The sequence below is a fragment of the Canis lupus genome, chromosome 23, assembly GCF_048164855.1.
Source record: "Canis lupus baileyi chromosome 23, mCanLup2.hap1, whole genome shotgun sequence".
Taxonomy (NCBI): domain Eukaryota; kingdom Metazoa; phylum Chordata; class Mammalia; order Carnivora; family Canidae; genus Canis; species Canis lupus.
The window spans coordinates 36,861,631-36,887,319 of NC_132860.1; the positions used below are offsets into that span (position 1 = coordinate 36,861,631).

The 25,689-nt window shown below is 36.8% G+C and overlaps 1 protein-coding gene across 21 annotated transcripts in view; it reads right to left on the reverse strand.

Annotated features, from left to right (window-relative positions):
- Positions 1-25,689, reverse strand: part of DLG2 (discs large MAGUK scaffold protein 2) — a 1,975,849-nt gene that overhangs the window by 876,746 nt on the left and 1,073,414 nt on the right. Inside the window, exon 1 of one of the 21 annotated variants that reach the window (XM_072794865.1) lies at positions 15,415-15,620. The exons of 19 other annotated variants lie outside the window; for them this stretch is intronic. In XM_072794865.1, the coding sequence (XP_072650966.1) occupies positions 15,415-15,492 (78 nt within the window). In that variant the 5' untranslated portion in view covers positions 15,493-15,620. Of the gene's footprint in view, positions 1-15,414; positions 15,621-25,689 lie in introns of those variants that run through there. One more of the 21 variants, XM_072794871.1, reaches the window with a different exon arrangement.

Below are 25,689 nucleotides of genomic sequence, written 5' to 3' on the forward strand. Positions count from 1 at the left end.
CAGCCTTTCCAAAGTCACTTCTTCCCACTCCTCCATGTGCACTCTATGCTCAGGCCATGATGAACCTCCTGCTGTTATATGAAAAGGCCATGCTCTTTGAGGAATCTGTGCTTTGCTCAAGCTGCTTTCTTTGTTCAGAATGACCTCCCTCACCCTGTCTGCTTGGCAAACTCCTCGACCTGTTAGACTCTTCCCAAACACCATTCCTTCTCTGAGCTCCTTCTGGCCCCACCTCTTCCTCTCCTCTTCTCCCTTTATAGCTCCAGAGTTGAATCTATAGTACTTCTATTATTATACAACTTGGATGAATAAATTTGAATTGTCATGCTACATGGTAGTCTACTTACACAGCACTCTATCTCACTGGCCTGAATTCTTCAGAGAAGTTGAGGAGGATACTTGGATAGACTATGTCTATTTTTAGTATTATATCTTTAACAGAGAATATATTAGGAATTCCAATTGTTAGTTCTTTGAGTGAAAAAAATGAATTGACTTTTGAACACCTCCTGTCTATAGCACTGCTATGCTAGCAATTTATCACCTTAAGCCCTATTTTGCCAATGGAAAAACTGAGTCCCAAAGAAGTGAAATAACTTTGCCAGCCAGTAAAAGGCAAAGTAGATTCAAGTGCAAATCCTTCGGGGTCTAAAGCTGATGCTTCCTCAACCAAACCACATTGTTTTTCCAAATAAACTAAAGATTGAGTGACTATACATAGATATATCTTCCTTGACATGTTTTTCACATTTCCCTTATATGTAGTTTCCATTATATGAAACAAAGACCTAGGTTATAAATGAGCTAACATTACAAAGCTAAATACTGGATCTATGAAACCAAGTATTTCTGGGCAATTTCTTAATCTATAAAAGGGTTTTGTTACATATTTCACATTATAATCAGCTATTATTGTTGTTATATATATAATATATATAAACAAATATATATGTAATATATATATATAGCTTCCGGCCATAATAATCTTTGATTATGAACTGAATTCTTTGTATTGTATTATGTTGTTTCAACAGATTTAGCTCAATTCTGGGCACTTGTTACTGATGGTTTGCTATTGCAGATGTGTCAATTCTCATAAAAAATGTTTTGACTAATGAATAAAGATATGAAGTTGATGACAAGGTTTCTCTCTTCAATGAATATTTAAGCCTTGTTGAGATTTGCCAATAAAATTTCATGGAGGAGATGATTGGAAACAGACTTTTTATAATTGGTTACATATATTCTACTTTCCCAATTTTATCCTTGGTGGTGCAGCTAAACCATTGCAATAGCTATTAGCACTATCAAAGTTGTTTTCCTTTAGACCCTCAAATTAATAAATGCTAAGGAATATTTTAATTAGCCTAAACCCAAATTGTCATTATTAATTTACTAGTTACATTACAATACCTTGTAAAACATTTATGGTTCAGTAAATGGAGTACCTACTTTCCAATGATCACATGCCATGGCTAATTTACCACATAACTAAATATTTAATTACAAATCTTAGTAAAACTAAAGGTATGCAGCCAAAATTAAATTGCATTACTTGAGCAAAATGCTTAACATCATTACTTGGGACATTATGAAATCTTCTCAAATAAATAATGGAAGTTCAGGCATTTGTAACTATTTCTGAAACATTCTTAAAATAGCTTTAACAGGTAGATGGAACTACTGTAATTTAATCAGTAGTTTTTTGTTTTTTTTTTTTTTTTTTTTTAGGAAGATCAGAAGGGGAAATTTGAACATTCTTACACTAAGACCGTATTCATATGGGTATAGAGTTTCTGTTTGGGATGTTAAAAAGTTCTGGAAATGGATAGTGGTGATAGTTGCATAACACTGTAAATGTATTTAATGCCACTCTTTGTAAACCTAAAAGAAAAATGACTAAAATGGCAAATTTAGTTATTTTTATATTATCACAATTAGCCTATATTTAGGTTTGATTAATGTTTCCCTTATCCACTACACAATATATTCCTTGAGGACTGAATAGGCCACCATCATACCTCAGCTTCCTAGCATATTGTAAGGCACCTTCCAAATGAATAAACTTATGGACTGTTGAGATTTTTTTCTGCCAATTACTCAAAGTTAATGGCTATTTTCTTTAAAGGAAACAAAATAGTTCTATTTCAGAAAGAAAAGCTATTTGCTCAAGCAGTGGTTAAACTGTATAAATTATAAATAGGTATGATATGGAAAAGAGGTAATACACATTCTAGAACATAGAATGTTAATTAAAAGTGCAAAAGTAAGCCATCTTCTGGTATTTGAATGTTCTCACATCCATTGAACAGTCCCTAAGAGCACAGAAACACATGGACATATCTGTATCTCCGAGCAACAAATAGTGATGATGAATATTGATTCCTTTCCAAAAGCAGAGCTGGTACTTTGGGAAGACAGAAGTTCATTATACTAATTAGAGGCCCTTGCCCTACCTCTTCAGAGGATGTTCTCTTGGGTAGATATCAAGGCAGACACTCTTGGGTAGATGCTTTTCAAATTAATGACTCAACAACCACATGGCAGTAATCCCAGCATCTCTGGCGAGAGCAATGGCTTAAATCAGGGCTGGAGCTCACAGCCACCTTCTCAAAACACCTTCAGTAAAGCTCAGGATTGCTATATGGAGGCCGAGATTTGCATGCCCATTCATGCCAACATTGTGGAGCACATGATTATGAGGCAGTTCAAAGTAGTCCTATTATAAGTCAAAATCATAATCAGAGTATGAGATGGAAGAACTGGCCATTCATTTGAGAGGTTTCGTGCAACCAGACTCACCTCCAAATCTCCTTCCTTTAAATGACCTGTTTCACAGTATTTATTTAAAAACTCTTAGATAATGCCTGTAATATCTCTTCATTCAGTCCTCATAACAATTCTACAAGAGAAGTACTGTTATTCTCATTTTCTGGATGAAGAAACTGAAGCCCAGAAAGTTTCAGTAATTTGCTCAAAGTCCCACAGTTAGTTAAGTAGCAGAGCTGGGATTTGAACCCATAAACACTGGATTCAGAAATAGTGTTCTGAAATACTCCACCCTTTTGTCTTGATATATCTTAATAGAGGTGTTAAAAGTAAGAAAGGTTAATTTAGTTTAAAGCATTTTTTTCCTTATAAGAACACTATGCATATCCACATGTGCTACCTAAGAGCATAGTTAGACCAGGTGTGTTTTATTCTAAACTTGGAGAGTGCGGCTCTGTGTATGAGAGATATGCCAGGTGGTTTGCAATCAGGCATGATCCCACAGCTCTAGAATGATAAGATTCAGGAAAAAAAAAAAACAACCAGAGGCTCTGGAAAAGCAGAAGAAATAAAAGTGTTGCTTATACTGCTAAAGCACATTTAAGAGTTTGCTTAAATTGTATATATTCTTTTCTTCTGAATCTATACCTGAACTTCCTCAGCATAGAGACCATGGCTTAATCATTCTGCCTTTATAAATCTTAGCACAGTAGTAGTGGTACTAGTAGCAGCAGCAGTAATGTGCAAATGAGTCTTTGTTCCCTACCAAGGGGCAAATAAACATTTGTTAAATTCTTAATTGACTTAAGAGACCATAGCTAACTCATTTATTTTCTTGAATTTTATTTTCCTATGGCCAGCCTGAGGTCAACCTGGAAACATGGAAAAAATATGATTTTGAAACTGTTCAAGACAACCAGACAGGTGAATTGTAAGAAACTAGGAGACAAAAACATAAGTTAATCTGAAATGTATTTAAATTTGTTTTCTAAAAGGCATAGCATAGTTCATAACTGCCAGAAAACACCATTTCATGATGCTACATTTCATCCTGATTTTCTTCTTAAAATGCTGGAGAAATGACTGATACTAAAAGAAATTTTTATTTGTGTATCACATAGCCTATTTCCATAAAGCTCATACAGATTCTAGAGATACGCAAAGAGGAAAAAACTTTAATAAAATAATGGATCATATTTGAATTAAACATGATATTCAAAATGTTACACTTGGGGAGTTAACCGAATGTTATATGCTGAGAGAGCAAGAGGCAAAAATGTCCTATAACATCCTATGCCCTCCATAAATTAAATCTGAGAACATTAAAAATGGTGATAACAATGAAAAGTATTACTTACGGAATGAAAACAGAAAATAGAAACAGATTAGTGAAGATATTTGCCTCTAAAAATCTCAAAACTGTGCATCCTAGAGCAGAGGTAATAAAGATGGTTATTTCTAAGAAATAGATCCAAAGTGGCTCCATTCATTTCACAGCAGGAACATTCAAAGTAGCAATTAATGCAACCACTGGTGTGGAATTGTTTTCCAAATGCCATCCTGTTGGATAACTTTTTTTTTTGATGCAAGCAGGGCTCAGAAGTCACAGTGAATTTGGATCAATTATTTACTGAAAATATCATCATATTTATGAAAACCACTATCCAACAACATGAATACAGCCAGTAATACTTTTGGTGAAATGGAGGAACCTATCAGTTGCTGTTTATTTCAGACTAAAAGGATAATACTTAAAATTCCTTGAGATCTGATCATAGGAAATAAATGTGGGGGCATCCATCTCAATGGTGTGTGGAGTCACTTCTGGCCAGAAGAAGGGATGGCCTGGTATTTGGAAGATCTGAGTTCAAGTCCCAAAAGTTTGACTGCCAACTGCACTGGGCATGAAATTTCCCAATCCTCATGTTTCCTGCATGCTCAGTTTGCTTACTTGAAAGACATGGGCAATAATGCAGCAGGGTAGTTAAGAATGTGGATTCAGATCTAGGTGGCAAGGGAACATTAAAAATGGTGATAACAATGAAAAGTATTACTTACGGAATGAAAACAGAAAATAGAAACAGATTAGTGAAGATAATTAATAATTATAATCCTGCCCCTAAAACTAACACTAATTGTGCATCTCTGGGCACATTAATTGACTTCTATGTACCTCATCTGTAAAAACGAGGACATAACAGTATGTAGCACATAGGATTATTGTGAGGATTAGCTGAGTTAGAACATGTAAAACCTTAGAACAGTGACTGGCTCATCGTAATGACTTTTGATAAGTCTTCATTAACATTTCTATCAACATTTGTAAATGGAAGGTTCCTTCTGGTTCTGATATACAATATATGGAGCTTACCCTCTCCCTTTTCTCCAAGACCTGAAATAAAGCTACAAAGGTGATGTGATATATTCACCAGCTGGGATATGAACATCTTGAGTCATTCAGCACATAACACTTCACTTCAAATAAGTAATGTGCCTTGACTGGCATTCACCAAACACACGGAATCACTCTTGAAAATTGCATGGTGTGTTTCGAGAGAGGGGAGGTATGAGAAAGGTAGGAGACAGGGCAGGGTGGGGGTTAGACTTTTTATATGAATGATCTAGGATTTATTTATTAAAAAGGAAACAAAAACCTAGAATTCACCCTTAGTCAGTGTACTGACAATTTTCACTTGTTAAGATGCTTTCCTTAATAATTATTTTCCTCTAACAAGTGGCAGGGATATAATCACACAACTCCTCACTCTATAAAACTAGGATGGGAGGGAAAGTCCATTCTGAAGCCCGAGGGAGTAGTAGAGTAAGAGGTATCACTAATGAAGGAGTTACCAAAAGCTGCTTTGCATCCCTTCTGGAATGATGCAGAGTATGAAAATGAATGGACTGGGGGATCCCTGGGTGGCTCAGCGGTTTAGTGCCTGCCTTTGGCCCAGGGCACGATCCTGGAGTCCCAGGATCGAGTCCCACGTTGGGCTCCTGGCATGGAGCCTGCTTCTCCCTCCTCCTGTGTCTCTGCCTCTCTTTCTTTCTGTTTATCATAAATAAATAAATAAATAAATAAATAAATAAATAAATAAATAAATCTTAAAAAAATGAATAGACTGAAGGAAAGGAGAGGAGGAAGGAGGAAAGAAGGAAATATTAAATGTTTTACAATGAACCAGATGCTTTACATGAAGTTTTTAATTGAATCAAAAAAACATGCAAGGATGGTTATCATGATTTTAAATATATGAGAACATTAATAATTAAGGAGATGCAGTTGTTTGCTCAAGGTCACCCAACCTGTAAGATGTTGAGTCAAATTTGAACTCAAGGCTGTACTCTTCCACTGTCATATTGTTGTTTTTGGGTGTGACAACAAGAACATTTACAAAATGTATAAAGAAAAGAGGTCAATAAAGGTGACAAAGGATTTATCCAAGGAGCTTAAGAAATAATGACATGAAAATAAGTCCTAGGCCAGAATGATGTTCAGGAAAGAAGAAAAAAAATATTTTTCTTATTCTCTTATATTATTCCAACCAACAACCTCCTCCAAGTCCCCCACAACCAACATATTTTTTTCTCTCGCTCAGCACATTAGTTTCCACTTTTTCTGTGCTAGAGAGTCACCAAAATTTCTCATGTCAAACTGTATCATAGTTCGATACTTCTGTGAAAGTGACACCAATGTCACTGACTTCTGCCTCAGACAATTCTCCTTTCATCATATCTTGCTGCAAACAATGGTGAAAAATTGGATGCCCTCCTCATAGTACCAACTTTCTCCCACAGTCAGTGTTGAAGAAATGTGGAGTGCACAGTATAGAAAGCAAAAAATTTCTGTTTGTAAATCAGAGTAACCTACAGTATCAAGTGGGTGTGAAAGGGAAGAATTGTATTTGAGGAGTTTTATTTTACTTTCTTATTTTATCAAATATGCTGGGTGAAAAGTTAGCATTCACTTCTGTTGCTCTGTTGGTTAATAAACAGAATATGAAAACAACAGTGATCCTTCAAAACCAGCTCATTCCTTCCCTTTGCCCGTGACTTCTTCCTGCCTTTGCTACAATATGACCAATTTTAATAACTCCTCCTATCTCTTTCACAAGAGTAGTGGATTATAACCCTGCAGTGGCTCTGTGCTTATTAGAGCTTACATGCTTTGGAGGAAAAAGAATATTCAATTGGCTATATATTTTTCCCTAGCAATGATAACCCAACTCTGGGGACTAAACATTGGACATTACTATGTATGGCCATCATGGCATCGTGGTATATTAGTCTCTTCAAAATGCTATAACAAAATACCATAGACTAGGTATATTATAACATATTATTCCCTCAAAGTTCTGGAGAATGAGAAGTCCATGGTCAAGGTTATTGAAGGGTTCAATATCTGGTGAGAGCTCTCCTCTTGGCTTGCAGACTGCTTCCTTCTCACTCTCACATGGGGGAGAGAGGTGAAAAGGAGGGAAGAGGAGGGGAAAGGTAGAAAGGGAGAGGGAGTGGGAGAGGGGGGAAGAGAGGAGGGAGAGAGAGAAAAAGAGGCCCAGAGAGAGAGAAGAGAGAAATCTTTCTCTTCTTACAAATACACTAATCCTATCAGATTAGGACCTCCCTATTACCATCTCATTTAACCTTAATTATCTTCTAAAAGCCCTATCTCCACATCTCAACATATAATCACACTGGGGGCTAGGGCTTCAATATATGAATTTGGGGTGGGGAGATGCCATTCAGTCCATAGCAAGTGTGGTACGGATTCTCTACTAACCTGACTTTTCAGATTGAGAAGGTATAAAAAACAAACAATTCATACTCAAATATAAGCCTGAAATCTGGCATGTAGGACAAAGCAGCTGGAAAATTTCACAGTTTGACATATCATTGTTGGTAGTTGAAGAGAACTCTGGTATTCTGCTGGTTACTCTTTGTTTCATTTTAGTATTAGTGGCATGGAAAATGGAAAAGAAAGAGAAACGGAGCCTCTTACCCCAGAGCTATACAATGCCTCATATTCCCTCTTCCTTCAAAGAAAAGAGGCAATAAAGAAGTGTTTCTTATCTTGCTCCCACTTTGAAAATAGGTAGGTTTTCCACTATATTCTTCTTACTGATACTTAAAGACATTCCAGGTCTGTTGTGTATATTCATTTGGCATATGTTTTCTTAATTTTTCTTAATGTGAGGCACTGTTCTAGGTGCCAGGAGCACAAATAAGATAAAATCTTTCCTTTTAATGACTCACAGCAAGTCATAATTAGGAGCAGAGAGTATTAAAATTGAAAGGAATGTGATTGCAGATGAAGAACCCAGAGATTAAGAGATTTAGCCAATGTAGCACAGGCGGTTGGGACAGAGTAGTTGACACACAGGCCTACTGTCCCCTAATCTTTATTCCCATATAGCTCAGAGTTCTCCATCCACTTCAGTCATTCAACCAGGATTTATTTAGGGTCTACCACGTGCTAGGTAATAATTTAATAATTAGGGGAAATAAGACTACCTCAGATGAATTGAGTGAATACTTGAAAGCATTATTTAAAGTGAAATGTTTTTTCTATCAACCCCCCAAAATATAGTATATATAAATAAGACTTGTACCTTATCTGATTATCAATTTTATCTCTATAAGAATCATCATGGTTGAGCTCCCATCTGAGATGGGAGAGTTTCCCTTTCCAATCTTCACCATAGGAATACCATTCTGCAGTATACTGAAGACAAAACAAAACAAAACAAAACAAAACAAAAGCCATTCTGCACTAAAGTTCTTTTTTTTTAATTTTTTTATTTATTTATGATAGGCACACAGTGAGAGAGAGAGAGGCAGAGACACAGGCAGAGGGAGAAGCAGGCTCCATGCACCGGGAGCATGACGTGGGATTCGATCCCAGATCTCCAGGATCGCGCCCTGGGCCAAAGGCAGGCGCTAAACCGCTGCGCCACCCAGGGATCCCATGCACTAAAGTTCTATAAACTGTACTGAAGGTAAATTATCTGGATATCTGGTTCCTAGAGGACCCCCAGTGAAAAATCTGATCTTATTTCTAGTCACATAGTTATTCAGCAGAGATGAGGCACAAGTAGATCAGAAGATGGCTATTGTGCTGGTCTATCCCTTCTTCACATCAATGGCTCATCCAACCCAAGAAAAGCTTAAAGAACACACGAATGGTTAGGGTGACAGGCTCTGATTTCCACCAGGTCTGGCCCTGAATGCTGGTTTCACTATTTATGATTTTGGAAAAATTCTGCAACATCTTATACCTCAGTTTCTTCAACTATAAAATTAGAGCTAAAATGAGATTACCATAGAAAGTAGTAGGGAGGATTAAATGAGATGATACATGTAAAGTGCATGTCATTGTAAAATGCAGTACTATTATTATAACAATTTTACAGTGGTTTTGTGACCTATTATCTTCCTCCCCAGCCTACCTTCTTCTCCTTCATTTTAGCCATATCTTTTATCCTGTCTTTTCCCTCTGGCTCCCTCTCTGTCCTGCTAACAGCTGCACTTTGTGTTGTTCCAGGGTGGGTAGCAGTGCTGGGACTTCAGACAGGTGGTACTGCCCATTTTGTTGCTTGATTTACCTGCCAGGTGACAAGGGAGAACTGCAGGGCTGCATTCAGCGTGGACAAACACCTGTCCTGTCACCACAGCCAGCAGACACCGCCGCTGAGTCATGCTGCTGCTCATGACCGATGAGCTCTTAAAGACTCAGAAGGCTCTAAGAAAGGGACTTGGGAGGACAATCTGTCCATCTCTCTCAGGGTCAGGGTACTTTTCAATCTGCCATGAGGCAAAAATAGATGTAGGAAGATTCTATCATTCACTAAGAATTGGAGAGTCTTCAACATCAGGCTGTTGCTTCTTATGCTTAAGCTAAATTTCTGTATTTGCATTTATATTTATCTTTTAAGGGGAAAAATTAACTTGATATCTAGCTCACTGTAAACATCTGTCATATATACAGTATAACGTACAGCATATATTGTATAATATACAGTCCTCTATATGTACTATAGGTATACAAACATACATACAGAGCGTCATTTACTGGTTCAGAGCTTGAGCTCTAGAGTTAGATATGGTGGCTAATTCTAGCCACCTACTGGTGATGTGTTTTTGCTCTAAAAACATCATAATGGTAACTAACTCAGAAAATCCTCATATTAGCACATTTCTTAGCTCATAGAAAGAACTCAGTACAAGTTAACTATCATTGCTGTTTAGACATATAATATATATTGTGAGGCCAGAAGGCTTTTGTAAGTTTTCTGATCTGCAATCTAAATGGTCCCAGATTGATTGCTTTTCATTTATTTCTTCTATAACCTTCATTTCCATTTTCCCTCTTTTTATTTACCTTCCTAAATCCAGAATAGGACACGTGATGCCAGTGGAGTCTCATCAGCACAGAATAAAATGTGTGATATATTTTAGGATTATCTACTAAATTTCCTTATGCCAAGTATTGTTATGATTTGTAATAAAAGTGATTTAATAGCAAGTGTAACCTTAAATACTTTATTTATATTAACTCATTTATCCTCAAAATTAACCCATTCATTACTCATTTTTTTAGCTATGCCATACTTCATTGATTCTAAATATAAACTTTTATTTTTATATTTGAACATCTCTGAAACCAAGATACATCTTGCAACTGATAGTGTGTTATAATCCCATTGAAAATCTTTTTTTTTCTTAATAATACATGAAATAATGGAGCATCTTGCAACTGATGACAACCTTGAGTCAGTGAAATAGAATATGAGAGATAACCATATTCCAGGCATTCTTTAGGCCTTGAAGTAAGGGAAACAAGATGGGACAGTCCTTCATTCAGAGAATCCATATTCTGATGAAGAATACGGGGAAGGAAAGATGATTACAGCCAATGTACAAGTAGCTGTGGGAGCCAATGGAAGATCCATACTGGGCTGGTAGGGTCCGGGAAGGTTTCCTAGTGATGGTAATGTCACTTAAAATTGGTGTGTAATTAGTGAGGAATATAGCTAGTTTGTGGCTTGCTAGCTAGCCAAGTAGAAGAAAAATCCTAAAAGCTAGAAAAAGCAGGGACATTCAGGGATTCAAAAGTAGTTCAGAATGCTCAATTTAGAGTTTCATGGAAGAGGGGCAAGGTTTAGTGGTAAAGGGAAAGCAAAGGTCATATCATGATTGGCCTTGTAGACCATGTTAAAGGGTTTGGATTGATCCTGAGGACATTGGGGATTCTACTAAAGCATAGGTGTTACTTCCATTTCACAAATAAGAAAACTGAGGCCTAGAGGAGTCAAAATGACTGGCTTTAGGCTGGATAGCAAAGAATAGGACTAATTTAAAGCCTTCTTTCCAGGTCTTTACTTTAAGCTCAATTCTTTTCATGTTATGCTAGGGTCACTCAGTAGTATGTAGTCCATACTGCCAGCAAATGCATTACTAATTTATCCTCTATTTTAGTCTATATTGAATTAATGTGTTTGGTTTAGATGAAAAGGAAGGTAGAACCAATTGATGGTTCTTAAAGAATTCTTAAAGGTGACTATGGCCTCATGTCAGGATATTCGGGCTCAGTTACATACATCACTTGTAGATTATATATCACTGCTAAGCTCATGCACAGTTGTGTCTATTAGATGATGGATACTCATGCCAATCTTTCCTAAATGCATTATGTATCCACTTTTCAGGGTATATGCTTAAACATAAATAGTTAAATTTAACAATTAAAACAAAAACAAATACAAAAAAAAAAAAAGAAAAACAAATGAAAGAAGCAATGCTGATGGGGCAGTGATGGTTCACAATTTCAAGGGTTTTATACTCTTGCATATTATTATGTCACCAGAAATTGCATTTCAATTTATTTCAAAGCTTCTTCAGCTGCCCTTTTAGAGTAATACAATCTAGAGATGGACTAAATTAAGTAATTTAGGTTGAAATGTGACAAAAATGCTTAAAAGTAAGACACTAACGTCTGAATTAATTACATAGGGTCAAAAAAAAAAAAGAGAGAGAGAGAGAGAGAATAATTATCTGAAAGGAGGTACTCTTTTGTAGCCAGTCAGTTTTGATTTCATATTATCACATTTAAAGTAATTTTGTTCAAAGAATTTATTGGTATGCACAAACTGTCTTTTTAATGAAAGAATAACAAAGAGCCTTTTGCTTTTCTTTTTCGAAAAATGACAATGTGAATCACCTAATATCTTTGACTCACTCTAAAAAGAAAGCGCATCTGCAATTGCCAAGCATTTAGGTTCCTTTTGATGAAAGACACATTTGGTTTCAATAGAAGAAGCAATGAGTACAAATGCCAATGTTTAGGTTATGATGATATGACAATTACTAGCGATTTAAAAGTAATAATAGGCACCAGGATGATAGCTTGCTATACTTACCCAACTAAAGAGGACAAAGAGTGTAAAGTCTTTAATAACAGGACAGACAATTGTCTATTCAAGATAGCTTAGGTAGAGTCTTATCAGAAATAAGGGGCCTGAGGTACAGGATCAGTAACTTTGATTCTGTAAACCTCATGACTTTTGAATTTTAATATCAAAAGAGGGGGACAAGACAAGAAGACACAGTTAACCTTATTCAGGCAAGTAAATGACAGATGGAAGAGAATGCTACAGACCCAAGGAGTCATTTTTGGAATAGCTTGGTAAAGTTGGGCTCAAATTCCAGCACTGATACTTACTACTAACTTAGCGTGACCTTGGGCTAGCTACTTTTCTTTCTTGGACTCAAGAAAAATGATTTCGACCTTATAGGATTGATGTGAAGATGACATAAAACTGTTTGCATAAAGCACCTGCTGTATAACGTGTGTGGATGAGGGCTGTCATCATTATTATTGTTGTGCTTGTTATTATCATTACATTCCATGCTGCTATTTAATTCTATTGGCATTGAATGAGGTAAAAGAGTAGACCAGGCAACCATGAATAAGGCATACTGCATGTTTAGGGATGGCATTTAGGCTTGCACATTCCCAATTAGCTTTTCAATTAACCCCAGCCTTGAGGAATACACTTCCCAGACCAAACCTGAATGCTAAAATAGGACTGATGGGCTATGATGGGTGCAGGTTGTTTTATTAGAGTAGGAGGAAATAAACTATGCTACCTATTGCAAAAAGAAGCCAAAATTTACAGAGGGTAGTAAGATAAACCCACAATCACTATCTATGATACAGATTTATACCCCCCAAATACTAAACATGCTATGAATCTAGCAATAGTTGCTTCACATTTAAATATACCAGTCACTTTGTAAATAAAACCCAATAATGATCTCATTTTATTCATCTTCCTCCATTTTATAATAAAGTATGACAACATATAGTCAGCAGCACTTTATATCCCTCTTCGTGTTTGCAATTATGTGATCTCTGATGCTACAGCAATACTTTATATGAATTTATTCAGCTTGCACTATCATTTGTTAACTGTCTTCTCAGTTAAACTTTATTAGTGAACTCATTAGACAAAATATTAAGCCAGAATAGTTGGTTTAAATAAGGCATATAATACAATTAGGCATAATGAATAAATAAACTATTTCCATTCACCAAGGATCAACTGAGGGCCTTTGTTGTTCAAGGCAGTATACACCTTTTAATTTATTCCCAGAACTCTGTTGAATTACAAACCCTGAAAAAAAAAAGATGCTATTTTCCTATTAGTTATTATCACCTGGCATTCAAAATGAACTCCTCCTAGCTCCCCCGGCTAGCACAAGGTCATTCAAGTTAATAATTTTCCTTTAGTCTTTATTACTCAGAGAGCAAAACTTCAGTTCTCCAATGTTGATTTCCTTACTCCCTGAGTAAGAGAAATAAATAATTTAAAGCCAATAACCCCACCTTTGGTTTCGTCTTGCCTATCCTAAGCATCAGCCTCCACAGACTGAAAGGGAGGTAGGTATTACAGGCGCTTTAATAGTTTCTCCCCACTCTCAAGAAGCAGGAGCCCACCTTACTTTGTTGGATTACCATCCTTTTAGGTTCGATACAAAGCGTTTTCAGACTGCTGTTCTCCACATTTAGGCCCAAGCCTGAATTAAGTGCCACTGGGAGATTCAACTTTTCTTTGCATACTAATTTGGCATAGGCATTATCTCCCCATGGCTCTCAGAGCCATTTGTGGTCCTGACAGTCCTCTCATACATACAACCTATAATTTTCATAAGAAGAAGGCACTTTTTCAAAACATTTGCTCCAATAAGAGACCTACTTACAAGTCTGTTTCCTTAAAAATCACTTGAGGAAAAAAAAAAGCCAAAACAAAAAACAAAACCCCCCAAATCCAACTGTTCAATGTATATGCTGCTGGTACATGACAATTAACATTTGCAATCTTGTCACCTGGGATATACAGAATAGGAAAGGGATCAATTCTACCCATCCTTGCCCTCCTCCCCCACCACAAGTGCCATTAAATAACAAGTCTGTCATCATTCATAACAATCCTCAGATCTGGGCAGTCTAAAGATCTACATCCCTAAAGTCAGAACTCCAATAATATTTCTCTTTTCACACTACAAACAATCATATCTCAGGTTTATCCCTGGATTCTTGTCCATGTTATCAGCATTTCCACTCTAAAGGAACAAATAACAAGTCAAAGTGAAGGAATCTTTGCAGTTGGGAGGAAGGACTATGCCACACACAGGCCAGGGAAACCACCTATGGGTCAATCTCATGAGGAGATTTAAGGCAGAAAGGAGACTGGACCAATGATCCTCCAAGAAATATGGTAAAAAAAAAATCTCAATTTCATAAAATTTTATATTCTAGGGAAGTTTCCCCAACACCTATCAAATTGAACACAAAATTTCCTAAAAATGACAATTTGGTCAGTGCCTCTGAAAGCAGAGGACAAATTAGAGAGGAAAGCTTGCAATGCATCTCAAGACTTACAGGCCATTTTATTTTCTTAGAGAAAGATAATTAATGAGGGAATTCTACACGGAGGTTCTCCAGGAGGAAACAACTAGTCATGCTGAATAAAAGAAATACAAAGCCACTCTCTAAATGGCCATGGCTACCCAGTTATAAATATAATTCTTACTCATTGTAAACACTTTTGAAATGATGGCTTGGTTGATCTGAAAAGATACCAAGCACCCCCGTGGAGTCTGGTCAACGTTGCTGAGAGTCCCAAATACGTGTTCTTAGGACACACACTAGGACACAAGTACTGGAGAAAGGCTCCAGGATTTAGTATGCCCTCTTCAGAACCAAACAGTGTAGTAATAAAAATAATGCTGTGTAGCAACAAGTTTACTAGAGAGCTCCTGGAAGAAGCAAATATTGCAGCTGCTCAACTGCTTTCACTCTATGCCATTTAAAGCAATATTAAGTCTCTGTCGAGACACTCTATCAATTGATGATTCCACCTAATACTCTGATTAGCGGATGATCCCCCTTAACCCCCGGTGCTCCCTCCCCAAGTAGCAGAGCTCCAAGAGTTACCCCTTCCGTGAGGGGCATGGACTACGTTCCCAGGGAGAAGCAGGTTCTCATCCCAAGCTAATAAAGACTGCGTCTGTCCCCAGACTAGCAGTCTAGAGCAGGCAGTTGGCAAGTCGGAAAGGTAATCCTCATCCCCACTCATTCCATACCTTCTCTGATTTCGCCTTCCTGGCGTTGTGCACGAACCTGCGACCCAGCTTCTTGGCATACCAGATAGAGGCAAACATAGCGGTGCCAATGCAAGGAATGCACAATGAGGCTGCTGCACAATCAACTTCCCACCTCGGCTCAGAGACGAACGGAATCCGGCTGGAGCTGTCACTTGCAGGCTGTTGCTTTCTCAGTTCCTCTCATGCTGGGTAGCCGAGGCAGGGGTGGGAGGAGGAGGGGGTGGGGGCGGGCGGTCCCGGCTGGCCGGTCGGCAGGTATATTTACATCCTGCCAGCAGGAGGTCCGGGCGAGGCGGGTGCTGCCTTCAGTAGCCGGCTCGCACACATCCAGTCCCTAAGTGTCTGTCTGCGGTTCCTCGGGCACCGTCACCAAACTCCATGTGTGTCAGGAGGAAGGGAAGCCGCAGTCAACTCCTCCGGGAGGCGGCTCACCTCCCGCTCGAGGCTCCGGCATTTGCACTCCTCGCTTGGCTTCCCTCTGTCTTGACAGTACGTGCTGGCGGCACTGGCCGCGGAAGACAGATCCACATACAGCTCACAGGTAGATCAGCCAATGCAGGAGCTGCCAGGCGGGGGGGGGGGGGGGGGGGGGGGGGGGAGACGCGAGGCTACCACGGAGGGAGCTGGCCCCGGGGCCACAAACAGGTGTCCCTGGAGCCTGAACCCCGCTGGAAGCTCCAGGAATCCCCAGCTGGTAGGGTGGCTGGAGAGAGAAGCGCCTGCCCCTTGCCCCCTCCCCAACTTCTTTTGGTCCAAGGAAAAGTCTTATCTCTCGTCATCAGCCAGTCTTATCGACAGCTTGCAAGAGCAATACTTTATTCCTATGGAGACTGGACTGGGACAAAGGGCAAATGAGCAGGAGAAAAAGTGTACTCCCAAATGCTTGGGTAAAGGTCCTTCGTTTTCAGACACATCGTTTCAGACACATAAAGCAACAGAGGCCTCTTTTACAAGCACAGGTTTTCAACATGGGACCGGGGGATGAAGAAGGGCTTAAATCTACCTTTCGACTGAAATAGAGCAATCTTCTTCTTCTTCTTCTTCTTTTTTTAAGCCTAGAGTTTTCTTGCAGTAATATCCACTGACAAATGAAGGACTCTAATACCACTTTTGGGAAGACAGATTTACAGAAACTCTTAAACCATGCTCCTCTGAAGAATTTTCACATTTGATTCTACCACCAGATGCTTTCAGCTCCAAGTATCTTATTAGAGCTTAGATTATTACGTGAGGCATTTTAAAGATAAAGTCAATTTTAAGGGACAAGTGCTTCCTCCAATGGGAGATAGCAGTTAAGCTTTTATCCATCTTACTAAAGGACAAAAAATAGACTGTTCATCTTGGCAAGGAAAACTTTCCTCTCAGTGATATACAGATGAGAGTCAGTCCAATAAATACTTGCTAGCTGATCGGACAGGACTGCCCTAGGAGCACCAATGGCCCAAAGAATGTCAACACTTACAGACACTGGAAAAGAACCCCCTTCTCTCAATATAACTCACTTGAGGTTTACTCTCAAAGAGGATTGGGTCGGCGGTCAGCCAGAAGCTCTTTTATAAGATATACAATAGTCCTTCCTCTTATATGTGGAGGATGCATTCCAAGATCCCCAGGGGATGCTTGAAACCATGGATAGTGCCAAACCCTACACATACTATGTTTATATTTTTTTCCCACACGTTACATACCTATGATGATGTTTAATTTATAGATTAGTCACAAGAAGAGATTGACAATAATGAATAGCATAGAACTGTTATAACAATAATTACAATAAAAGTTATGCGAGTGTCATCTCTCAAAAATAACTGATGGTATTGTCATCAGCCTTCTTGTAGTCATGTGAGATGATATAATACCTTCGTGATGAGGCGAAGTGAGGTCAGTGACGCAGGCATTGTGACATAGCATTAGGCTACAGCTGACCTTCTCACGCTAAGTCAGGAGGAGGATTATTTGTTTCCAGACGGTAGTTGGCTGCAGGTCACTGAAACCTTGGAAGCAAAACCATGGATAAGGCAGGATTTCCGGGTTAGATATCCTGGTAGGCTACTGGAGGCAGAACAAGGCAGTGTGGGATAGGGCAGTGGCTGTCAAGACTTACGTTTACCCTACTCACTAAGGTAACACTGATGCCTAAAACAGGATTTAGTTTTAGCACGATGAGATCAATGTATGTTTGTTGAATGGATAAATGACCTGGTTTTTAACTAGGGCTTTGCTTCTAACCTCCTTGTTCTCTCCCAACTAGTTTGCTTCATCTGTAAAGTAAGACAGTTGGGCAGATGATTTTTAAGGCCCCTCCCTGCCCTATGAGTCTATAATTCTGATTATGAGTCTTCATGTGAGTGCTGAACAGAAATGTGTAGTGTTCACCAGGGATACAGACTCTGGTAAAAAGACTCTGTGTTCTGAAAAGCTAACAGCAGCACCCTTGGGGCAACCCAGATCCTTCTACCTTCTTCAACCTGTGCAACTGCCACCTACGGTTTGGTTTTGCCATTTGCTTTTTCTTTCGCTCTGTGTTCCCACTTCCTATGAACAGGACTTTTCTTGAATTTCCTTTGTCACCCTTCAACAGCCCCTGTGCAAAATTCTCCACATCACACCTTGTACTCTTTGGAGGCAAAATGCCACAGAAATCCAGCAAATAAATAAATGATAACTCCTGCTTAGTTTTCAAAGAGCTACTCGGCAGGACCACAGCTTACCCTAATATTGCCATGATGCTAAAGGTATTCATTATTCCTTCATACAAGTTTGTCCAAACCACATTTTTGTTGAAAGACTATTCAGTGAACAGAATAAACTAGATCTAAAGGGGGGGGGGCAATCCTTCCTAAATTAATGAGTAGAAATTTCTGTTTTTAATATTTTAAGATGGAATTAGTCAATAAAGAGGTGAGAAAAAAATATTGAGCTTTCAAACCACTGATATCACAGAGGGAATCAAAGAATAGTAATTTACTCTGATGGGAATGCCAGATCAGAAAATAGCGTTTGCACTTTCTTCATAAGATAAGCTTTCCTAAGTCACTAAAACTGGGGCTTGGAAAGATCTTTGATGTTTGATCATTTTGTTGCTTGGTTTTGCTTTTACATTGAACCTTCAGTGACCTTCCTCGCAAACCTGACCCAGAGGCTTTATTAACTTTTACAGGATGGAGCTCTTAAGAAAATAAATTGGGTCTACCAGCTAAGATTTAGCTTGAAAAATAACAAGAATAACTACAGTCTGTACATTAAATAGGCAACTGACGGTAGAAAGGGCAGCGTGGAGTAGGTCATTTTGGTCAGGACCTAGGCCTGTGTTATGTGACCACTTAGCACAATGTAGGTATTCAAATTATATTTGTTGAATGTGTCTATGGCAAAATAGGAAAAGCCTCAAACTGGAAAGACTAGAAGAGGCTATATAGAAGCATATCCACAAATTTTCAGTTGTAAAAGTTTTTTGAAAGCTGGGTGTTTTGTCAATGGAATGAAGTCATCGCCATAGCTGTACAACCATCTTCCCAGAGTTCTGTAGGGGCAGAGATGCCTGCTACAAAGAGGGTGGCAGCTGCCCACAGTAACTCCCTAAAAGTCTCTAACCATTGCCCTGCTGATTGAGATAATTAACTTTTGCAGCTCTGCTGTGTAAGGGAAACAAGTTTTTCAGGTTCTTTCCATCTGTATATCATCAGTACCTGGACAGACCTTTTCCTTTATAATTTCATTTTTAATACCTCTCATATGACAGAAGCCTACCGGTGCAGCTGAGTATGAGATGCAACATTAATCCTTTTAAGCAGCTTTGGGTTCATGCCTCAACACACACACTGTGTGAGCCTTCTCAGAATTCTCAAGGTAAATGCAATGTTTAAATCAAGCCATTAAGTATTACACAACTACATTTTCTGCCTAGCACATAAATGATTTCTTTTTAAAAATCACCTAAATATGTCACAGATGATTATAAAAACAGAGTAAACATTAAGCCCTAGAAACTAGTATCTGGTACCTTGACAAGCTATCTAGGTTAGGTGTTTAACATACACCAAGGACAGTACATGTTTGACAATACATTTATACACTAAACAAGTTAGTGTATAAAACCAATAGGCATTCAAATATTTGAGTTGCTTGCATACCTGATATTCATATTTATAGCTCTTTGGTTAACATCTGATATTAGTCTGTTATTTAAAAAGTGGGTGTCAGAAATACACTACATGGAATTTATGACTGAAGGAATATAAACATAATATTTAAATTTAATTCACAGGAATACCAAGATGTTGATATCAGTTATCTCTGTAGAGGCTAGGGGAAAAGGAAAAATAGAACATTTACATTTCACTTTGTATAGTTGTGTAATATTTGAGTCCTCTACAATGAGAATGTATCAGTGTTATTACTTGTATAATTCAAGAGGAAAGCAATATGTTTTCACAAAAATGTATTGATTACTTACTAGGGGCCTCCAAATGAACGAGATACAATCCCTCCTTTCAAGGAGTTCTATACAGTTGGGAGCACAGATGTATAAAGAAAATTCAGTGGAGGATGGCTTTTTAACAGATATGTGAAAAATAATGTGGGAACTCAGGAAAAAAATAACTGTTTTTTGGTTTCTATATGGTATAAGCAAAATAATTATCACCGATGTATATAAAAAAGCAAAGGAATAGCTAAATCTCTCTCTCTCGCTAAAAAATAGCATGTTTTATTTGTGTGAATAAGAAAAATGATCACTTTAACTTTGTAAGTATATCAAAATGAATGGGTGTAAATTGATCCAGTTGCAGATAGCTATATTTCTGCCCTAAAGAGACAACCAGCCACAGATAAGGGTGGAAAAAATATTGGAATCATTACAAATAATAATCCCATTGACTCTAGTTATAATGGGCTAACTACCTGGATTTTTTTCTGTTTTTAAAATCATCAATATCCTGCATGGCTGTTTTTTTTTTTTTTTTTAACATTTAATCATGATATATTGAAGCATCTAGAAATGTAAGAAAGTAATATGACACTCACCCATGTGCCTACCACCCAGATTTAATAAATGATAATATTTTGCCATATTGGATTCAGATTCATCTTAACGAAATAAACCCTTCATAATATAATCAAAATGTCTCCACTTCACGCCACCTCAGATTCAGCTCAAAATAATGTTCACTAACCATTTTTGTACCTCTCCCCCTAAATACATACAACTTTATCAAGAGTACATACTTCAAAATATAATTGACAGATCATAGAGTGTCTATCTTAAACTTTCATTAAAAATTTCCACCAATTTGCATTATTAGTAGTTTACACAGGTCCTATATTCTAGATGGCATGGTATAATCAGACTTACTAAGTTTTCCCAAACATAATGTATTATGTTAGCTTCTGATAGTTGGGATGTGCATCGTCTTGATTACTGGTGAGATTTAGCATCTTATATGTTTATTGGCAATTTGAACTTTCTTCTATTCTATAGCGTTTGCCCATTTTTAAATTAAATTATATTTATCTCACTGATTTGTAAAATCATTTTATGTATTCTGCACACTGATTCCTTGTTTATTCTAGGCACTGAAAATATTTCCTCTCAATCTGTGACTCTTTTTAAACTTTATTTATATTTTATCATATACATATTAATCCTCATAAAAATTTGACTGTATTGAAATTTATCAATATTTTCTTTTATGAAAAAAATTTTTCTTTTATGTGTGTACATTTTTGTATCCCAAGAAATTTTTTTCCTTTTCCATGTACATTAAGTAAATACATTACCTTGTATTTTCTTCTAAACAATTTTTTTTCTTTTCACAAGTAAGTCTTAATTTTTTTTAACTTATGGTATGAGATAGGAATTAATTTTCCCCAGATATATGGCCAGTTGTATATCTTTATTTAATTAATTTATTTTTTGTTGGTGTATAAGAATGTTATTACTTTCCCTTACTGACTTATAATGCTCCTAAGTAATATGTCTAGATCATATGAATGTACATATAATTGTTTCTGGGCTCTTTTTGGGTTGTTCTATTCTTATTTACCTAGACTAATTCCACATTATCTTGATTAATATGCTTTATAATAAATATTGATATTTTAGGAGCTATTCGTTTTCACTTGATCTAACTTCAAATTAATTTTTATAAAGTTACAAAATTGATCATTTTAATACTACACCAAATATTCTGTTATTAGTTTTCAATATCTCAGCTTTCTCTTGTAGAAGTACCATTCCCAAAGTAGTCATTATCAGCATCGTTACTTTTTTTACTATTAAAGAGTACTCAAAATATCTCAAAATATCTCTCACATGCTATCAGTTTATTTTCTCGTCATTATTTTTAGGATCTGAACCCTCTTAAACTTCTTTCTTACTGATGTGCATATTGTAATAGTTATTTCTGCAAAAATATGCAATGGTTAAACACGCTCAATCTTTTTATATTTTTCCTGAATGGCCTACATTCATCTTAGAGTTTGAACGATAGCATGGGTAAGTGGAGATGTCTAGACTGACAGTGATTTTCCCTCAGCATTTTGAAGATACTACTTCATACTGTCTTCTGGCATCCATTTTTAAGAGAGCTTTCTGCTGTCAATCAAATTGTTCAGTTGTAAGAACAATATCTCTTTTTAAATAGTTTAACAAAGTTTTGTTTTCTATTCAAACTACAGTTTCAATACAATTTTTTTCTCTAAAATTCTGCTTGGGAGACACCTGGGTGGCTCAGTGGTTAAGTGTCTGCCTTTGGCTCAGGGCGAGATCCTGGAGTCCCGGATCAAGTCCCACATCAGGCTCCTCGCAGGGAGCCTACTTCTCTCTCTGCCTATGTCTCTGCCTCTCTCTGTGTCTCTCATGAATAAATAAATAAAATCTTAAAAATAAAATAAAATTCTGCTTGGAACTCATTATTTTATTCTTTATTATTTTTTTTAATTCTCGGTTTTTTCAAGTATTCTCCCTCAATCTCTCCAATCTCTCCTTCAAAAATCCTGTAATATTTTTCCTGGACCATTTCATTTGACTCATCCTATTGTTTCATATATCTCTCACTATTTTTCTCCTTCTTTTCTTTGTGCTATTTTCAGGGGTATGGCCTTAGCTCTAATTAATATTTTTTCTGAGGTTTTAATCTATTGTTTTACTTATCTACAGAGTGCTTTTGATTAATGAATTTTATATCTATGTTATATATATTTATGTATATTTAATGTCTAGTGATTCTATATTTTTCTTTTTTAAATCCACTCAGTCTTTTATAAGGGTATTCTGTTGGTTTATGATTTTTATACCTTCGTCATATTTTTAAGTTAAAACATTTAGTTTGTAGTCTTTATCTGTTACAGTTTTTACTCAATTTTCATGGAAGTGTAACTGCTGATTCTGCTCATAGTGGATAGTTTTTGTAGGTAACTGCATTTTTATTCTAAAATCTTCTTTGGTAAGACTGTACTTCCTATGGGAGTCCCAGGAAACCTTGAGTTATGTGACTCTTGCTACAGAATAATTTGCATATCCTTCTGCTAGTTGTCAGAAGTTTCATTGGTCATCAGTACTTTCATGCTTACTATTCAGCTTAGTGTTATTCTCTCCACACAAAAGGGTTAAGCTTACTTTTTTTCCGTTTTTTTCTCCACTCAAATAAAAACACAGTTCCTTATTGCTTTCCTGAGCTAATGAATAAAGTTTTTTAGAAGCTCTATCATTAAATTACAATCTTTAGTTTCAGTTTTATGCAGGAGTCTCAGTTTCATTTCTCTTCCTTCAGTGATCGTAAGGTCAAATGTCTTGACCTTCATGGGCATCAAAATGACCACCCTCTTACCCCAATGGCTCATACTGAGTCCCACATACCCCGGGGATGCCACAGTCAGCTCAAGAAATTACTGCTCTGGCTGTCATTATATTCAAACTCAAACAAGTCAAACTGGCATGCCTCTAGATTAACCCCAAAACAAATGAAGAATTTGATTGGGCTGCATATGAGATTTTGGGTTTAATAAGCATGTTTAACAATCGTCTGTATAAGATGTACTGCAAAATGTTTCATGCAAGAGATTCCAGAAAGTCATTTAATTAAAATGCTATTCAAAAGTCACTGTCATATCTCAGTGAGATAAACCACCACTACCAAATTTGTGACCTTAGACAAGTAACACTAAATATATAAAATATAATAAGGAAACTATACCTGTGAGAACAAAAAACAATGTGATACACAAGACCACAAGATAGAAGAGTTTTCTCAAAACACCTATACAATGTTAAAGAATGAGTAGGTGAATGATTTTGTAATAGAGAATTCAGTTCAACCTCCAAACTTGCATGCCTTGCCAAAGCATGCCACAAATAAGTGCATTTAAAACACTTGTCTAACCTAAGCCCTTTAGAATGGTAACTTTCCTATCGATTATAATTCATTATGCAGTCCACCGTTGTACCTATCCCAACAAGAGAATTATTTTCATCCATGGAAGTGAGGTGCTAATTTGAGAGTCAATACTCTTAGTTTTAATTTTATTGTTCCCAGTTATATTACCTCTGGGTATTATACTATATAAACATCTAAATTCCCCATAAGATCAAATAATCTATTATTGCATGACACAAGGACCCAAAAATTGATTTACAAATCAGTGGCCTTTCAAGTTCAATGGCCATTTTTGATGAAGTAGTAGTCTTGCCATATCATCTTTTGGGTCCTTACAAAAGTATTTTCTCTTTCCCTGACACACACCATGTACTTGCATCTCTGTATATGTGGTTTCCTCTAACTTGCAGTCCTTCCTCTCCACCTTACTTCCTGCTGCCCACCATTCTACATGTGACGAATCCTTATATGTGTTCTGGGATTTGGCTCAATAATTCTCTATGAAACTTTTCCTGATCCCTCCAGACAGAGCCAGTTTGTACTCTTGTACTAAAACTAATATTCCCTATTACAATTAGTACATATCCCAGGTTCAGCTCTTATTACACTTGTGACTACTTTAAATTTAAATGTTTTCCCCTAAATGACTAAGAGCAATTAAAAAAAAATTCCCATGCCTGATTTCTTTTCGCATCCTCAAGATCTGCATAGTCCTTTGCATATAACAGGCATTCAATCAATGTATTAGAATAACTTAATAGTTATTTGTTGAATGAATGAAAAAATGAGTGACCATATCACTTGGATTAAGCTGCATCATATCCCCAAGAGAAAACAGGAAGGCACTGTAGAGACATATATTAAGCATTTATTACCTTCTATTTGTATTTTTACATCACATTCATCTTCATAATATAAGAGATAAATCAAAGTCACTGTAAGAAGGGCTCAAAGTGCTTTGAAAAACATTTCAAAAGGTAAATCAATGAGACTTCTTGACTCATGGCCTACAAGTTATCAATTTTTTTCACTTTTTAATTTTCCCCTTTCCTTAGATAGACACATGTGATCTTTTACAAAATTTAATAAATAGAACCACATTCCTAAATAAATAAATAAACTCCCTCTTTCATTGTCTTAAAATAAGACCTATTAATGAAAACATACAAACTATTCCTTTTCCATTTGGCCACTTACATAAAACAGAAACAGCAACTGCTGAGATCCTCAGTACAAATGTCAATTGCAGATAGTGTTGCTGAAAATAATCCTGAAATTAGTTGCAGCCTCTCTCCAGCTTAAAGAGTATATGCAGGTAAAAAAAAAAAAAAAAAAAAAAAAAAAAGTAATACTATCACTATGTTTTATCTTTCACAGATGAATAGAGAGAAAAGGGAAGAAGACTGACATGCTGGCTACCTCCTCCATGTCAGCTACTTTACCTTAGGAATTTTTATACAAAATTAAATATTTTGTCTTTAAAATACATGAACTACTTTGCCCCCCAAGGTACTTAACATTCCTTATCTCAGTACTTATCTGACCTCATATGTTTTTACCATAGTCATATACTAAAAGTATACATTTTTAAAGAATGTCTGCCATGTATCATCTGAAACATGCCACACCTTAGGAAATACTCTCATCTAATTGAATCACTTCAAGATACCTCTAAGTCAACTAATATTACTTTCCTTTTACAAATTCAGAAACTACATTTCTTGAATTAAGTAACTTACTCAAGGCCATTTTCCTAAAAGAATCAGGCTTTGAATCCCACTTTGCCCCGCAATTCTTGATTTTCAGAACTTCTCTGGTCCTCAGTGTTCTTACCTTTAAAACATACTATAACAGCACAAGAAATATCATGCATTGCCTT